Source organism: Pipistrellus kuhlii, unplaced genomic scaffold, assembly GCF_014108245.1.
Source record: "Pipistrellus kuhlii isolate mPipKuh1 unplaced genomic scaffold, mPipKuh1.p scaffold_m20_p_26, whole genome shotgun sequence".
In the NCBI taxonomy this organism is placed as follows: domain Eukaryota; kingdom Metazoa; phylum Chordata; class Mammalia; order Chiroptera; family Vespertilionidae; genus Pipistrellus; species Pipistrellus kuhlii.
The window spans coordinates 346,143-363,478 of record NW_023425525.1 but is presented as its reverse complement, the minus strand read 5'-3'; the positions used below and the strand labels follow the sequence as shown (position 1 = coordinate 363,478).

The 17,336-nt window shown below is 58.5% G+C and overlaps 1 protein-coding gene across 1 annotated transcript in view; it reads right to left on the bottom strand.

The window, feature by feature from the left end:
• The window catches only part of ABCA13 (ATP binding cassette subfamily A member 13), a gene marked incomplete at its 5' end in the record, with an annotated part of 89,879 nt that overhangs the window by 43,777 nt on the left and 28,766 nt on the right, over window positions 1–17,336 (bottom strand). The window contains 11 exon segments of the mRNA XM_045587161.1: window positions 1,402–1,471; window positions 2,839–3,168; window positions 4,630–4,744; window positions 7,785–8,088; window positions 8,225–8,401; window positions 8,647–8,737; window positions 9,073–9,186; window positions 10,371–10,510; window positions 11,978–12,155; window positions 12,755–12,919; window positions 13,074–13,268. Coding sequence (XP_045443117.1) covers window positions 1,402–1,471; window positions 2,839–3,168; window positions 4,630–4,744; window positions 7,785–8,088; window positions 8,225–8,401; window positions 8,647–8,737; window positions 9,073–9,186; window positions 10,371–10,510; window positions 11,978–12,155; window positions 12,755–12,919; window positions 13,074–13,268 — 1,879 coding nt within the window.

Sequence of the window (17,336 nt, the reverse complement as noted above, 5' to 3'; positions counted from 1 at the left end):
GGGTTCGATGATACTGGCACAGCAACATTAATATTTAATGTCCAGCATTTAAAGTGTTGGGAAGGCGCCTACCTCCCTTATGGAGAAAACAGGCGTGCCATACAGAAAGGTACAGAAGGCTCCTGCCCATCCAGCCCACCTTATATCGTGGTCTGTGCTCCTAGGAAACGTGTGAACAGGACGCAGAAGGCCTGGGGCGGGCTAGGACCACTCTTTCTTTCTTACAATGTATTTGCAATTTGCTGCTGGGTTAAAGCATCCGCTAAGTAAGACAGCCTCTTCCTCAGTTCCCTCAGGGACCAGCCTGGAACTCTCATATAAAACACACGCTGACGCCAAAACTGGTTTGGCTCAGTGGATGGAGCATCAGTCTGCGGACTGAAGGGTCCCAGGTTTGATTCCGGTGAAGGGCATGTGCCTTGGTTGCGGGCACATCCCCGGTAGGGGTTGTGCAGCAGGCAGCTGGTCGATGTTTCTTTCTCATCGATGTTTCTAGCTCTCTATCCCTCTCCCTTCCTCTCTGTAAAAAAATCAATAAAATATATATTTTTTTAAAAATACACTCTAGCACTTGCTTGAGTTCAGTCCTAAACACTCCAAGGACTAACAGTGACTGTCTCCTCGCCTCTGCAGGCACTCAGGAGGCCTGGGCTTGCTCTGCTCTCTCGGCACGGCCTCCATAAATTGAGTGTTTTGCTGAAATGTCTGAGAACTCCAAGACCAACGCCCAGTGAAAGGGCTAATATACAGTAGCAGGAGGTGAGTCCATTTATTGCATATATTTTAAGTGTAAATGTTCATAAAAACCACATAAATATGTAAGAAATATATGTCTGTCCCGGCTTAGGATGTCAGTTGTCAACATTTCAAGGTAAGTGGGAAAGGCTGCCAATCCATTTTTTAAATGTCATTTTAGGCCGAATTAAAGGGATACCGTCCTGGGAGTGAAGTGGATAACTGTACCCTCTCCGCCGTGGCTAAGTCCCTTTCTGGACGCAGAGATGAGAGCGGGCAGACCCCGGTGGAGGCTGACATGTGACGAGAGAAGTGGGAAGAGAAACTGGGGAAGTGGGCAGGGACCCAGGGAGGCAGTACCAGCTCCACAGGACCCTGAGATGGCGTGTGCACACCCCATTCCTTGAAGAATTCGGAAGGTCGCTAAGAGAACGGAGTATCGGGTGCCATGAGGAGAGCCGGGCAGCGGCTGGACCAGGCGCTGCAGCTATTCCTGAGGCTCCTGGTGCCAGGCAGCTGGGCGCGCGGGTGCTGCACAGCCACGTGAGCACCAGCTTCTCGTTCCCAGGCCCGGCTCTGTGGTGGGGACTTCCTGCTGTCCGCCCACAACGGACATGCAAACCCTAACCCCCAACCACGGAGCCGCCCGGAGCCGCACCGGCTCACCTGCCTCCTGCCCTTCCAGGAACGTGACGAAGTACACTCCTTGTCCAAAGGCGGTCGTGGAGAGGAGGCACTGCGGAGCGAGGGGGAGAAACGGCCGCTGGTGAGTGCGGGACAGGATGCCACAGCGCCACGCGGTTCCTCTCGGGCCCTGGGAAGCCAGCGTCCACGCCTGGACACTCAGCCCACTGTCAGCCCCCGGAAACGCGTGGGACAAGCTTGTTTTTAACGTAAAAGGCATTATTTCTCTTTCCTGCAGCGCCTGCAGAGAGATCCCCCGCTGGGGGCACATGCGGGCACATGGCTGTGGGGAGGGCATTTCCTATGTTCTGTGTTGAGCCGGGCCCCCGCCCAGTGCAGGCTGAGGATGGCACACGTGTCCTGGCCAGGACAATCGAGCGCCGAGGGAACCGCTTCACAGGGGAGCGCCCATGCCAGGAAAGGCGGCTGAAAAGGCGCCTGTGTTATTAAAAACATAACGGACCTGAACTTGCAAAAAGGAAACCACACTGTGTGTGCACGGCGCCCTTCCCCTGAGGTGGGAGTGAAACGAGCACAGTGCCTGAAATCCATGCCTTTCCACGTGTAGAGCATACAGGCCCCACATGGCCGGGCGGCTTTCATTCCCCTGAAAACCTGACTGACAGCAGCCCAAACTGAGGTCACGGGTTTTACAAGGAGAGGCAAGCGGTCACACTACGGGCACCAGGCGATGGGCACGATGCCCGCCCAACAGGAGCGCCTGTCCGCCTGCACGCGGGCTGTGCTGTGTGCGTGGCCAGCGGGGACCGGGCACAGAGGGTCCACTGATGCTGGAGGAGGGGGTGTGGCTCACACAGAACATTCTCCCTCGGCTCAGCACAAGGAGACCTCCCACCACGGACCCACGGGCAGCGTGGCGCACCTGCAGGGCGTGAACCGTGAGGCAGCCCATGTGTGCACGGAGCCTGACCCCATTAATGATCCTTCCATCCCTTCCCCGCCACCACGTGCCCACCGGCGAGCGGCACCGCGCCGGGAGGGTCATGAAAGGTGAGCCGTTCTCTCCGTGAGTCCCCGGACTGAGTGGCGCACTGCGTGGGTGCACCGAGTGTGGCAGCCGGCGCTGCTGGCGGACAGCCTCCCACTAGGTGGGCTGGCAGGTGCAGAGCTCCAGGAGGAGGCTGGGGCTGACTGCTCCACAGCTATGGGATCCCGTGCCTGCCCATGCATGCTCCGTGGGTACTGGGGGTCGCCCCGTCTCCCCGGGAGGGCTGTGAGGGGAGACGCCCATCCGAGCTGCCTGCCACCAGCACCCCCAGGGCCCCTGAGCCACAGCAGTTCCTTCCGGGGTGGCCCGAGGAAAGGAGGCCTGGGGAAAGGGCAGGGAACGCGGCGGTGAGGGGTGCTGTCCGAGGGGAGCTGTCCCGCTGGGCAGTGGGCAGAGCCGCCCTCACTCACCAGGAGCATCTGGGCGGGCGCGCTGAGCCGGCCCCGCAGCACCAGCAGCACGATGTAGGGCAGGAAGCTGGCCAGGTACAGCAGGCTGCCGCAGAGTGCGGCCGGGGCCGCGCGGCTGAAGCACGCGCTCAGCAGGTAGCTCAGCGTGACCGCCGACACCCCGAAGGCCAGCAGGAAGAGGAACAGGATGAGGGCGTCGCTGTGTGCGAAGATGCCGCTGGCTTTCAGCACCACGGCCAGCGCAGCGCTGCCCACAGCCACCACAGCCATGTTCTCCAGGAACCAGGCCAGCAGGCTGGCGGCCGGGGGCGCCCCCATCATGCGCAGGTACTGCCGGGAGAGGAAGCATTACCACAGGGGGTGCCGAGAAGGGTCCGCCCTGGGGAAGGCAGCTGGCAGGTGGGCGCCCCAGAGGACATCCTCCCGAGGGCTCTGTGCCAGGCACGTCCCTGCGCCTGCGCGTCGTCCTTAGGAGCCCACAGAGGAGGGGGGCCCGCGTGAGGGCAGCCAGGGCGTGGGAACAGCTCCTCGCAGAAAACCACGCGGGGCGGCTCAGGGCAGGTCCCGCCCGGCCGCCCGCTGCAGGCCACGTGCCTCCCACCCCCGTGGTTCGCTTTCACTCCATTTCATGCTGCTTTCCATCTTGCCTGTGCTGGTTTTGTTTAATAAGGACACTGGTTTGGATCAGTGGATAGGGTGTCGGCCTGCGGACTGAAGGGTCCCGGGTTCAATTCCAGTCAAGGGCATGTACCATGGTTGTGGGCACATCCCCAGTGCAGGGGGGGAAGGGGGGAGGGAGGGGAGCAGGAGGCTGCTGATCGATGATTCTCTCTCATCGATGTTTCTAACTCTCTATCCCTCTCTATTCCTCTCTGTAAAGAATCAATAAAACATATAAAAAAAAAAAAAAAGGAAGGGAGAAATACTTTCCTTAAGTTCCAGGGATCATGCATAGGTTTTAGAGTGAGTTTTGCTAAGTCATTCAGTTTGAAGTAGCTTAATAAAATTAATTCACTTGCTCGTCTATGACATCGCGATACTGAACATGAGGAAGGATTTCTGGCCAAGGAGCTGGGAGCCCATGAGGCTGACCGTACCCCAGGCCCTCTGCCCAGGGGGGAGGCGTGCAGAGCAGCGGGCAGCGCCACATGGAGCGGAGCGGCGCTCGGGCACCTGCACGTCTGTCTGTGCCTAACAAACAGTAAGTAAGCACTGCCTGTGTCTCCCGCCGCGCCCTCCTGTGGCTGGAGGCGGGAGGGCTCCTGGACACCTGCCTTGTTAAAAGCAGTTTTGATAGTTTGGGTTTTGGCAGAAAGAGCACGGCTGGGCCTGAAGAGTCCAGCTCCAGGTTAGGAGGGACGCTGGCTGCCCTGTGTCCTGAGGGGAATGAGAATGGCTGGGCTGGGCGGCGGCTCCACTGGCTGGAGCACCAACCGTGCACCACAAGGCTGCAGGCTTGCTTCGCGCCAGGGCACACGTCTAGACTGCGTGTTTCATCCCCAGTGGGGTGAGTGCAGGAGGCAGCCGATGGGTGTCTCTCTCCCCTGTCCCTCTCGCCCTTCCTCTCTCCAATAAACATGTCCCTGGGAAGATAAAAATATAGAACTGCTAAATGAGCACACAGGTTTCCTCTTCCAACATCATGTGCCTTCACTTCCTCCCACCTCCCTCCCGAGCTCACAGGGACACCTGAACCCAGGCTTCGGCTGGCGATGCTTTCCCGGGACAGATTCTCCACGCGGAGCCCGCAGAGGGGAGGGGCAGAGCGTCCCCAGGCCAGCCCCCACTCACCTCTTCCATCTGGATCTCCCGCTCGTACACCCGCCTTCGCACCATGCTGGCCACAGACACCACCCACGTCAGCATCATGATCAGGGGCAGGAAGAAGCCCACGTGGTTCAGGAACCTGTGAGGAGGCGCCCGGTGGCCTGTGAGCGCCGGTGGGCAGCACTGCGCTGAGCATGCCTCCCCACGCTGCCCCCTCCCACAGACACTGTCCCCACGCTGCCCCCTCCCACACACGCTCTCCCCGCACTGTCTCCTCCCACAGACACTGTCCCCACGCTGTCCCCTCCCACACACACTGTCCCCACGCTGCCCCCTCCTACAGACACTGTCCCCACGCTGCCCCCTCCCACACACACTGTCCCCACGCTGTCCCCTCCCACAGACACTGTCCCCACGCTATCCCCTCCCACACACACTGTCCCCACGCTATCCCCTCCCACACACACTGTCCCCACGATGCCCCCTCCCACAGACACTGTCCCCACGCTGTCCCCTCCCACACACACTGTCCCCACGCTGCCCCCTCCCACACACACTGTCCCCACGCTGCCCCCTCCCACACACACTGTCCCCACGCTGCCCCCTCCCACACACACTGTCCCCACGCTGCCCCCTCCCACACACACTGTCCCCACGCTGCCCCCTCCCACAGACACTGTCCCCACGCTGTCTCCTCCCACAGACACTGTCCCCACGCTGTCCTGTCCTACACACACTGTCCCCACACTGTCCCCTCCCACAGACACTGTCCCCACGCTGTCCCCTCCTACAGACACTGTCCCCACGCTATCCCCTCCCACACACACTGTTCCCACGCTATCCCCTCCCACACACACTGTCCCCACGCTATCCCCTCCCACACACACTGTCCCCACGCTGTCCCCTCCCACAGACACTGTCCCCACGCTGTCTCCTCCCACAGACACTGTCCCCACGCTGCCCCCTCCCACACACACTGTCCCCACGCTGTCCCCTCGCTGCCCCCTCCCACTGAGCCCTGTCGGAACAGTCTCCCCGGCCATGGCAGCAGGCCTGTGACAGGCAGGACAGCTCTTTGGGGTCCTGACTCAGTAGTTGTGCAAACTCACAAGGGCTGTGAGTATTGACAGGGCTGTGGCCTCACCGCCTGCCCCTGTGGTGACTCGCTCCCCAGAGGCCCCAGAAGATCACGGCCTGAGGCTCTCTGGTCCTGAGAAGCCCAGTCACCAGCATCCGAGGCCTGTGACCCACTGTTCACCGCCACGCACACATCAGCCCACGGTTCCCATGGAGAGAGCAGCGCCTGCGCCCCTGGCAGGGTGTGGTTCCGTGTGTACGACACACATCGCCCCACGAAGAGGGGCAAACAGCACCCGCCGGTCAGAGGTGCTGAGCTACCGTCCTCCTCCGACTTCCCAGCTCTCTGCTGGTAACCACTGACTCCACAGCCAGGGCCAGAGGGGACCAGTGCGGTCAGGCACTCCCCCAGCACCCTCCCTCCCGGTCAGATCCTCAGGAGGGAGCCCCCCCAGGTCCTCAGGAGGAAGCCCCCCAGATCCTCAGGAGGGAGCCCCCCAATATCCTCAGGAGGGAGCCCCCCCAGGTCCTCAGGAGGGAGCCCCCCAATATCCTCAGGAGGAAGCCCCCCAATATCCTCAGGAGGAAGCCCCCCAGATCCTCAGGAGGGAGCCCCCCCAGGTCCTCAGGAGGGAGCCCCCCAATATCCTCAGGAGGGAGCCCCCCAATATCCTCAGGAGGGAGCCCCCCCAGATCCTCAGGAGGGAGCCCCTCAATCCTCAGGAGGGAGCCCCCCAATATCCTCAGGAGGGAGCCCCCCCAGGTCCTAAGGAGGGAGCCCCCCAATCCTCAGGAGGGAGCCCCCCAATCCTCAGGAGAGCAGCGCTCCTCCTCCCCGGACCAGCGGCTCCTGTGGACAGCAGGGCCTGGGCAGGGGCAGGGAGCAGTGCCTTCTGAGGAGCCGAGGAGCCGGTGTGCAGGTGGAACAGCTCTGCAGCTGCTGTTCGTTTCCTGAGCCTCCCTCAGCTGCCCGCGCTCTGAAGCAGCACATTGACATGGAAATTCTCTGCGTGCATGGAGCGCACCACAAAGGCGTCCTGCCAGGACCACCCGTGAGTCACGCTGACGGGAACATTGACTTTTATAGAGAATCGCTCCCGTCCCACCTGCACTCAAAGTAGCGTTCCCCACGTGTGTCCTCAGAGCAGGAGCCATGGCTGCTAACATGACAAATGGGAGAGGGAGAGAGGGGGAAAGAAAGAGAGAAGGGACGAGGGGGGAGGGAGAGAGAGAGCCCCCCACCAGCCACTGCCCACCTCCCTCGTGTCCCCAGAGGGACTCCTGGGCGTCTGCATGCGTCTCCCTCCCGCCCTCCCCTCTCCCGGAGTTCTGGCTAACTGGCTGCACCCCCTCCATGGAGGCTGCCTCAGGGAGGTCCTCAGTGGCCCGCGTGCCCCCTACACTATCCTGCCTGAGTGCACACTGGCCCTGCAGCTACGCAGGCTCTGTCACACTCTGGCCTGCATGGGCAGCACACCCGTCTTTAAAAATCTGCCGGAGAGAGCCCTTCCTGCTTCCCTCGTTCCCACAGGGGGGCCTGGGAGTCAGCCCTGCAGAGCCTGGAGGGGGGCACTGCACCCTGACCTGAGGGTCTTTCAAGCTGCCGCATGGCATTGTCCCACAACTGTCCTCCCAGCGGGGCCTGGTGCCTGAGAAGCGCCCCCTAAGTCCCTGAGCAGACGGCCAGTCCCCGATGAGGAGATGACAACACAGAGCCCAGGAGGGGCCACTCCAGCCTCACTCTGAGGGGACGTGTGGGGAGGGAACGCGGGGAGAGGGGGGGGAAGGGGGGAAGGGGCGCGGTGGGGAGGGGGCGCGGTGGGAAGGGGGGGGGCCCGGTGGGGAGGGGGCGTGGTAGGGAGGGGACGCGGTGGGAGGGGAGGCGGTGGGGAGGGGACGCGGTGGGGAGGGGAGGCGGTGGGGAGGGGACGCGGTGGGGAGGGGGCTCGGTGGGGAGGGGGCTCGGGGGCTCGGGGACGGGGTGGGGAGGGGATGCGGGGGGGAGGGGCGCGGGGGGAAGGGGATGCGGGGGGATAGGGGCCGGGGGGCGGGGGGGCCCGGTGGGGAGGGGACGCGGGGGGGGGGGGGGACCCGGCACTCACAGGTCGCTGCTGTGGCAGGGGTACGGGATGGGCTGCGCCTGCGCGGAGGGCCCCACGTTCTCCCGCCTGGTCTGCACCCGGAGCAGGGCCCGCTCCAGCATGTCCTGCAGCGGGGCGAAGACGTAGTTGTACTTGAAGCCGTCGGCCGGCAGGCTCTGGGGGTGGAACTTCCAGAAGGGGTTCTCGGCCTGGTCCGTCTGCACGCTGTACAGCAGGCTGGTCCGGATGGTGTAGGCCACGCGGGGCGGCAGCGGGGGCGCGTGCGGGCCGGAGCGCCGGCGCCCGGAGGTGTTGAAGATGACGCCTGAGGGACAGACGGACAACAGCGTCGCCCGGAGCAGCCCGCAGGGAGCCCGGAGGACGGATTGGGGGCGGGCCGTGCTGTCCCAGGGAGGGACTGTTGGCTGGGCCCGTGAGCGCGGTCTGCCGTGGACACTTACTGGCCAGGAGGCGGTTCTGCCGCATGAGCCCGGGGGCGGCGGCCTCCAGGGCGGCGGCGGACGGCAGCCCCTGGAAGCGGTCCAGCAGCACACAGGAGGACAGGTTGACCAGCGCGGGGCCCAGGGACAGGAGGTCTGCGGTGCCCAAGCGGCTCAGCATCTGGCCCAGGCCCCCTGCTGAGGAGTGAGCACGGGACAAGGCAGCGTCCCCAGCACAGCGCCTGCCGTCCCCACCGTGGACACTACAGACGCAGGGACACGCAGTCTCATACACCTACACCCACAGGCTTACATACACACACTCACACATACATCCATGCTCACACATACACACACACACTCACACACATCCACGCTCACACACACATCCATGCTCACACACACTCTAACACACACTCACACACACACTCACACACACTTACCATACGTCTGCAGCTTCTCAGTCAGTTTGTCTACGTTGATGTGTAACTGGCTTTCCACAAAGTTTCTTATAAACTTGCTTCTCAGGACTTCCTAAAGGAAAAGGCGGTTTAACAAAAACAATGGCATCGTTTTTCTTACTGAGCTGGTGGTTCACTCAGTTCATTGTTGTTCAAGGAAGGGCACAACGTGAGCCATCCTGAAAGAGGCTGCACGCCCGTGAGCCACAGAAGGCGACAGGGAGCCGTGACCCCCGGGAGGCTGTCACTGCGCCGGTACGGAAAGCCCGTGCGACAGGGTCCCCGGCACTGGGAAAGCCGGCCGCCGCCACGGCAGACCTTCTCCCAGACGCCCCCCCCCCCCCCCCCCCCGCGCACACACACACACACACACACACACACACACACCCGGGCGAGGAGCACGCTCACCTGCAGCTGCCCCAGCGTCCGGCCGCGCCCACCGCTCTGGGAGCTGCTGGCTACACTCAGCAGCGTCTCTGACAAAGCCCTCAGCTTGTCCACATACACGAACGTGTGATTGGCCTGCAGACAGAGCACATCTGGCTACGCCTCCGTGTCTGCTGGAGAGTCAGCCGTGCGCCCGCAGAGAAGAGCGGAAGGACTGGGTCCCAGGGCAGGTCTGCCACGTGCCCCCCTCAGGCCCTGGGTCTGAAGTGTGTCCCCGAGACCTCACCAGACTCCTCCACCCACTTACCGTCCACCTCCTCGGGGCCCCACCTGCTCCCCTGCTTCCCCACCTGTTCCCACGGGGTCCCCATGTTGACCTCACTGTCTAGAACAGTAGATGCCTCCGATACACCTTGGCTGACTAAATTAACGCCAGCCTTCGCTTTTTCGCTCCCCCCACCTCGGACCTACACAGAAGCCACCGCATCCTCCGTGGTGACCTAACGGCACCGCAGGCTCAGACGCCCCTGGGCCACAACAAGACCCCACGAAAGCAGCGCAGCATCTAAGGCAGCGGTCGGCAAACTCATTAGGCAGCAGAGCCAAACATCCACAGTCAACGACTGACATTTCTTCTGAGAGCCACATTTTTTAAACTTAAACTATATAGGTAGGTACATTGTTACTGACTTAATTAGGGCACTCCTAAGCTGGCCTTTGCTAAAAACGCAAGGGGCCAAAGAGCTGCATGTAGCCCGAGAGCCACATTTTGCCGACCACTGTCTCAAGGGAAAGTGCACGTGTGGGAATAAGAGTCTTGCCGTAGTCAGCGCCGAGGAGTCAGCAGCAAGGAGGGAAATCAAGCATTTCACAGGCGCTACTGCTGGGTTCGCCCCCACCCCAGCCCCGCCCCCCCAGCCCTGTCCTCGCCCCCGCCCTCGCCCTGGGGTGCAGCTCAGCTGGCAGGGAACAGCCCGGCCTACCTTCACAGCATGCCCAGAGGCCACGCCTGTCACCAGATGCACAACCAGCGAACCGACACCCGTGCCCCTGTGCCCTGCTCTCGCCCGGCCTCCTGTCTGTCCATCCTCACCTGGCTAGTACTGCATCCGAGCCCTCCTGCCTCCAGGGTCCCTCAGAGCCTGACTGCACACCCCACCGTAATGGCCACAGAGCAGGGGAAACTAGCCAGAATAAGCTGTAATCAACCTGAGAGGCCCTATGGAGTCCCACCCGCGTGACCATGACGTTCATTCTCTTTAAAGGCGGCTTCCAGAGCACTGCCGTGTGGCTCTCCAGCCCCTCGCCCCGCAGCTTACCTTCCGGATGACCTCATCCACCTCCGGGGTGCTGGGTGCGTACAGGATCTTCCCGTGTAACACCGGCCTCAGGAAGGCCCACACCAGAGCGCCGTTTGGAGACCGCAGTATTTCCTGGTAAAGCTTCAAGCAAAACGGTGCTGTGGCGATTAAAACAGAAAGTGTTACCCAGATGGGATGCCCCGGTGAGGGGGGCTCATTTGCAGTGAGTGAGTGATCCAAGTCTGCATTTGGGCAGAGACTCCGGAACGTGGTTCCTGGCTGTGTTTAGTGGCTCTTGTCTCATGAGAAGCTCAGGTACCACTTTCTCATCCATGTTTGAAAGAAACGAAGTGTGACCTTTACTTGTCACACCGAGCTATCGATGAGAGCACCAGGGCCGGCAGGGACACCAACGACGGAAACGGAGAAAAGGGAAGCCCAGCCCCTAGTCCAGAGAGCCCGGTATAGTTTGGGGACCAGCACAGACTTTTTAAATAAAGTTTGCTTTATAAATTGCTACTGGGTTTTCTTTGCTGCACTATACAGAGCTGTGGCATGTACTCCTTTGATATGTGAAAATGCCTTGTTTTCTCAGATCCTCCACTCCTCATGGTGGTGCGGTGCGTTTGCTGGGCTCAACCACAGGCAGGAATGAAGGCAGAGCCTGCCTCGCCATAGCAATTAGGATCAAGTGTGGTCAGGCCTGAAGCTGGCGAGTGCTCCTGTCCCTCTGGCCCCGAGAGAGCATGGGCAATGGAAATGTTCTCTTGGCGTCGATCCCCGACTCCTGACACCCAAGTATGAAGAGCAGAGTTGTAGCTATTTCCTCCCACGTCCACCAGGTGAAAAGGAAAACAAGTGCTTTTATTCAAAAAGTACTATGAACTCGATAGAAATAATCCCATAAAAGTAAAGTAAGAGCATGTGCCCATAGTGAACTTAAAGCAAGAATTATAGAGCTTGCTCTGACAGTTTAACATCTTTCACTTTAAATTATAAGCTTGATGCAGACAGGAGCGACTCTGACTTCAGAAGAGACATATTCGTGTGTATGTGCAGCTGCCACGCCAGCGCTGGGCAGCCTGCCTGAGAAGGAAGGACACTTTGCTGAGAGAGTTTGTCATGAATGGGTTCTGAATCGTGTCAAATGCTTTTCCTGCATCAGTTGGTACGATCATATGATTTTCATTTTGTTTATGTAGGTATAATGTCAATGGATTTGCAGATATTGAACCAATCTTGCATTCCAGGAATGGACCTCACTTGATTGTGGGTATTTTCCTTTTAATGTATTGCTGAGTTTGATCTGTTAATGTTTTGCTGAGAATTTTTGCATCTATGGTGCCAGGTGGACACTAGACTAATGGGGGTGGGGCGCGAGGGAAGAAGAATCACTTCATAAATTATATAAATGACTCATCACTATGTTATACACCTGAAACTGATATAATACTGAATGTCAACTGTAACTGAAAATTTAAAATTCCAATAAAAAGGAAGGACAAAAGTTAGAGGGTGGAAAAGAAATTCCTTGCCAACCTTCTACACAAAGTATTTTGTATAAAGCAAAGCAAATGGTCAATATGCAAATTAATCTAAGCAATCATGGGTTACAGTTTTCTTACTTGAGTCTTCAGGAATGTTGAATTTTTCTTTGTCACTTTCCAGGAGCTCGTTAACTCTGGGCAGGTTAAGGAACATGTTAGAGTTGCTAAGAAAGGACTCTTGCTCCTGGCACACCATCGTCACCACAGCCTGGAAGGAGCCAAGGGCTGAGCTTGAGGCCGGGGCCCCGGGGGAAGCCTAAGAGCATGTGGAGACACACCTCAGTGAGCCACACACACAGCCAATCCCTGCCCAGCGATGAGCTTTAATCCACAAATATCGCTAATGCAGACTAACACTCTCAGTGTGGTCTCTATCCCCAAACTGTCCCCTGGCTGATGGGCAGCTCTGAGGACTCATCCCACCACCTGCCACATCCTGCACCCATGCCCATACCCCCCACACTCCCTCCCAGTCAGCTCCATCCCAGGCAGAGAGAGTTGAAGCCAAGACAAATATCACACCACTAACTCATTCGAGTTTGCCTATGTTGCAGAAATGATCTGTAATTTGTATGCTGATTGTTTACATGAAGGAACTGCTTTAAGGTTTGTGACTTAGGCCCACGGGCCCAGGACCCTCCTTTATGCTGACTCGGACCAGCACAAGCGGCCCAGCCTCCTCCTCAGAGATGCCAGCCTGGCTTTGTGTCCTGCTGCTGCCTCCAGTGCCCTTCAGAGGGCTTCCTGTCCTGCATCCTGGTCTGGGCAGAACTAGATGCGGCAAAAGAAGTGCAGGCAGCAGGACCGGAGGCCAGCACGTCCGAAGGCCACCCTGAGGCCCGGTCACACACACACCTGCCGAGCGGCGGGCAGGTCCAGCAAGGCCATGATGTTGGGCGTGTGGAGAAACTGGGGCAGGTGTTCCAGGACGTGGCTGGCCCTGGGGAGCAGGTGGCTGAGCCTGGAGACGACGGCCAGCAGGGAGCTGAGCACACCCTGGGCCTCAGCTGGCATGAGCGTCTGGAAGGAAAACACACACGGAGTAACCACCACCACGCTCTCCTCTCAGGGGCATCTGAGCGGCGCGCACCTGCTGCTCTATTCTCTCTTGGCCTCTCCCCCGCCCCCAGAGGCAGCCCACGGACATCACAGGCCACGCCAGGGGGCGCCTCACCTTGTAAACGAAGCTGCGCAGGTCCAGGTGGCGACTCACAGACGCAAGCAGAGAGTACACGCTGGCCCCGGGCAGGCCGCACAGCTCCTTAGCGGCCAACCGCGCCTTCCCGTCCTCAGGCGAGGCCAGCAGGAGACGCAGCACATCCTGGTCACATCTCCCGGACAGAGCCAGCGTCAGGGCGCCGGACAGGACCTGGTGGAGGAGGGTCTGAGCAGATGCACCCCAGCCAGGCACCCTGCTCAGGGAGGAGCCTGAGCGCCCAGCTCCCTGAATGCGGGGGTTCCCCTGGAGACACACGAGCCACCTCTGTTCCCCTCACACATCCTGGATGAAAGCGTTTCTGAAATGTGCGCTGATTTAAGCAACCTGCCCTCTGATGGCTCAAGGGCAACACATGGCCACTGTCCTGCACTCGCCGCTGCCGCCCGGCCCCGCCCCAGCCCTGGCTGCTCTCAGAGAGATTGCTGCGCTGGTTCTTCACGCTCAGCCCCAGCCTCTGCCTCCATTTATCCCTCTCACTCCGCAGTTATCAGTGAGAAACTGTCTCCTCCTCCTTTTGCAAACTGAAACCAGACCTCTGAGCTCATTATAATTTTTGAAAAGACAAAGCAAACAAAGCCAGAAGGAGCAGCTGAGGAGGACTGTGTTTGATCTAGTTTATAAGTGACTGAGGAAAGTCATTAGAAGGTGGCCGGTGAGACTGGGCGAGACGGGCCAGACACACCTGGTGCCAACCTCCCACAGTCCCTCCCCAGCGTCTGCAGAGTGAGTGGGGTCCCTCCGGAGATGGGGTCCCTCGGCCTGGCCTGCTCTCCATCCCCCGAGGGGTCCCGGAGCCAGAGGGGACTCTGCAAAGTTGTGTCTACAGGGTGTGGGATGCAAACGCAAGTGCGCATTAAACCAGATTCGGGGCCGACAGCGCCCCAGCAGCAGCATAACCCATGGCAGAAGGTGGAATTGTGTGGCCCTGCTTGGAATAGGGCTCCCTCCTCTCTGGTTTTGAGGTGCATCACCGAGAATCACCGCATGTGCCTCTCAGCATCCCATGTCCTGACTCAGCTGCTGCCCAGAGAACCCTGCTGCTCAGAGCAGGACGGCCCAGCTTCTGGAGGCCCCGCCAGAAAGGCGGTCTGCGTGGACGTGAGAGGGAGGCCTGTTCTTTTCTCCGGGGAGAGTGTTCCCTGTGGGCAGCCAACAGCGGACAGAGGACCCAGTGCGACGAATGCACAACTGACTGGCCGTGCCGGAAGTCCAGGGAGCCGGGTAGGCAGTGGCCACAGCGACACGCAGGATGCTACCTTCTGCCCACCGGACAACGGAGAAAGCCAGAGCCCTAGTGTCGCCTCCAACCTGACCATGGGCGCATGCCGGGTCTGTGGACACACGTCATGATCAGGTGAGGAAGGGACCGTTTCCCTGAACAGCAGGAATGCGAGCTTTCTAATAGCCTCCCGTGGCCTGACCGCCCAGCACTTAGGTGGCCACAGTGACAGCCATGGTCAGGGAGGCAGAGGGGGAGCAGGGACGCAGCAATCAGCGGCTGCCACCTGCACAGCCAGGTCCCCTCTGCAGAGCCTTCTCCGAGCACCGCCCTCCTGAGATGGGGTGCTGGCGACACCTGGTGGCAGCAGCTTGATCAGGCAGCAGCACCAGCCAAGGCAGAGCCTGAGGGAAGGGCCTGGAGGGCGCTGACCTGTCCCGGCTCCAGCCCGCAGTCAGCCTCTTCCTTGGCCAGTCGCTGCCACTGCCTGGAGGTCCCACATGGAATTTGATCACAGCTGCTCTCCTCCCACCTCCTCCCACCCAGACACAGGGCCCTCCTCCCTCCTCCCACCTCCCCCCACCCAGACACAGGGCCCTCCTCCCACCTCCTCCCACCCAGGCACAGGGCCCTCCTCCCACCTCCCACCTCCCCCCACCCAGGCACAGGGCCCTCCTCCCACCTCCCCCCACCCAGGCACAGGGCCCTCCTCCCACCTCCCCCCACCCAGGCACAGGCCCTCCTCCCACTTCCCCCCACCCAGGCACAGGGCCCTCCTCCCACCTCCCCCCACCCAGACACAGGGCCCTCCTCCCACCTCCCCCCACCCAGGCACAGGGCCCTCCTCCCACTTCCCCCCACCCAGGCACAGGGCCCTTCTCCCACCTCCCCCCACCCAGACACAGGGCCCTCCTCCCACCTCCCACCTCCCCCCACCCAGGCACAGGGCCCTCCTCCCACCTCCCCCCACCCAGACACAGGGCCCTCCTCCCACCTCCCTCCTCCCACCTCCCCCCACCTAGGTATATGGCACTCAATGAGCCGCCTTTTGGGATTTTCCTTCAAGACAGATGCTCCGTGACACCACGAAGAGCTTGCTGATGCTGTTTGAATGTTGGGGTCCTAGCTTCATTCTCTCTCTTAGTACAGAGTCATTCTTCATTAACTTATCTACCTGCCATGGTTTGCATTCAGCCCCAATTAGCCAGAATCCACATGAAATTGGGGTCCAGCAGACGATGAATAAAAACGTCCACTTGAAGGCTGTAGAGGGCTGCCTAGGAAGGCACATGGGCAATTTCCTTAATTATTATCAGCTGAACTCAAGGTGTAGGCAGAGCCACACCTTGGGCACATGTTTCCCCAACATGGTGGACGTGTTGTCAGCTTGGCCTTCATATCAGCCCAGGTGTCCGCAGGGGCAGAACTAGATATGTAAATCCAGGCATGCTAGGGCCGACTTAAGAATGCAAATAAGTTGGTGCTACTTCCTGGAATTGGGCTATAAAATAAATGTGCTGGGAGGGGTCATCATCTTCCTCCTGCCTCTCCAGCAGACAGGATGGCGGCCCACCCAGCTCCCAGCTTAAAGTCTATCTCTGTGTCTTCTCTCTTTATTTCTATTTTCAATCCCTGGCGGCCTTCACTTAGAACTGGTTCGTTCATCTCTCTTTCTGTACTGGATGAGGAAAATGGAGATCCCCACCATGTCTGGCCCCCACATTCTGGCACCCGACGTGGGCCAAAAGAGGCAACAAGAGGCAAGGGATCGCTCCCAAGAATTGCACGCACCACAGATTTAAGGAATTGTAAGGTAAGGGGAGTGTATTGCAAATTAAATTAGCTGGGTGTAAAACATGGGTAATCCTTCTAAATGCTTTAAACTACACTCATAGCTCAAAGATATTCTGTTAAGCATAGTCAGATTCTTGATTTCTTAAGTTTTGTTGATGAAACCTGGGAAAAGTTTAGAAAGCAGTTGCATGACCAATACTCAGCAGCAAGTCCAGAGAAAATTCCTATTTTAATTGGTGATGATCTTGATTCAGCACAGGTGAGTTTAAGAATGTCTAAGTGGGGCTGAAACCGGTTTGGCTCAGTGGTAGAGCGTCGGTCTGCAGACTGAAAGGTCCCAGGTTCGATTCCGGTCAAGGGCATGTACATTGGTTGCGGGCACATCCCTGGTAGGGGGTGTGCAAGAGGCAGCTGGTCGATGTTTCTCTCTCATCGATGTTTCTAGCTCTCTATCTCTCTCCCTTCCTATCTATAAAAAATCAATAAAATATATTTTAAAAAAAAACATCTAATGGGGTGCAGCCACGGCCTTACAGCCTGAAATGGAAGGGTGTGAATCTTTAAGAATACCATCTCACCTCCTATGCCTCCACGTGTCCTTCCTGTGACCACAGACTTGAAACCAAGTAAAAAGATTAAAGGAATTTCTCAGCAACTGCCAATAATTCTTTATCCTAAAAAAATATTTTTCTTCCTTAAAAAATAAAAATAAATAAAAATTGAAAAGATAAAATAAAAATAGTAGAAGCCAGACCATTACTGAATCTTCCCCCTAAGAAACAAGGAGGTGGGGGAAGGGAGACAGGTGGTGATCCAATATGGACGCTACTCCCCGAGAAAGCCATTTAAAAGGCCTCATCTCCCACCGTTTTTAAAGATGGCGGATACAGGAGGGCTTTGCCAGGCTCTTTTGAATTTTCCCATCCAGCGGCAATTAACCACCAGGAAGTAGATAGCAAGTTTACATGTGAATAGCTATGGGTTTGTTTCTTGACTTCCCCAGCAGGAAAATTCTTTTAAAAGTTAACAGCTGTGCCAGGCCTATTGGCTGGAAACTTAAAACTTTTAAGTTTACTGATATAAATGCATTGAATTGTTATAATACTGAGTATGCCTTATATGAGGTCTAGATGATATGTTACTCTATTAATTAAATATGCCTTATATTTTATTTAAAATGTATCCTTAAAAATATAAAAGTATTA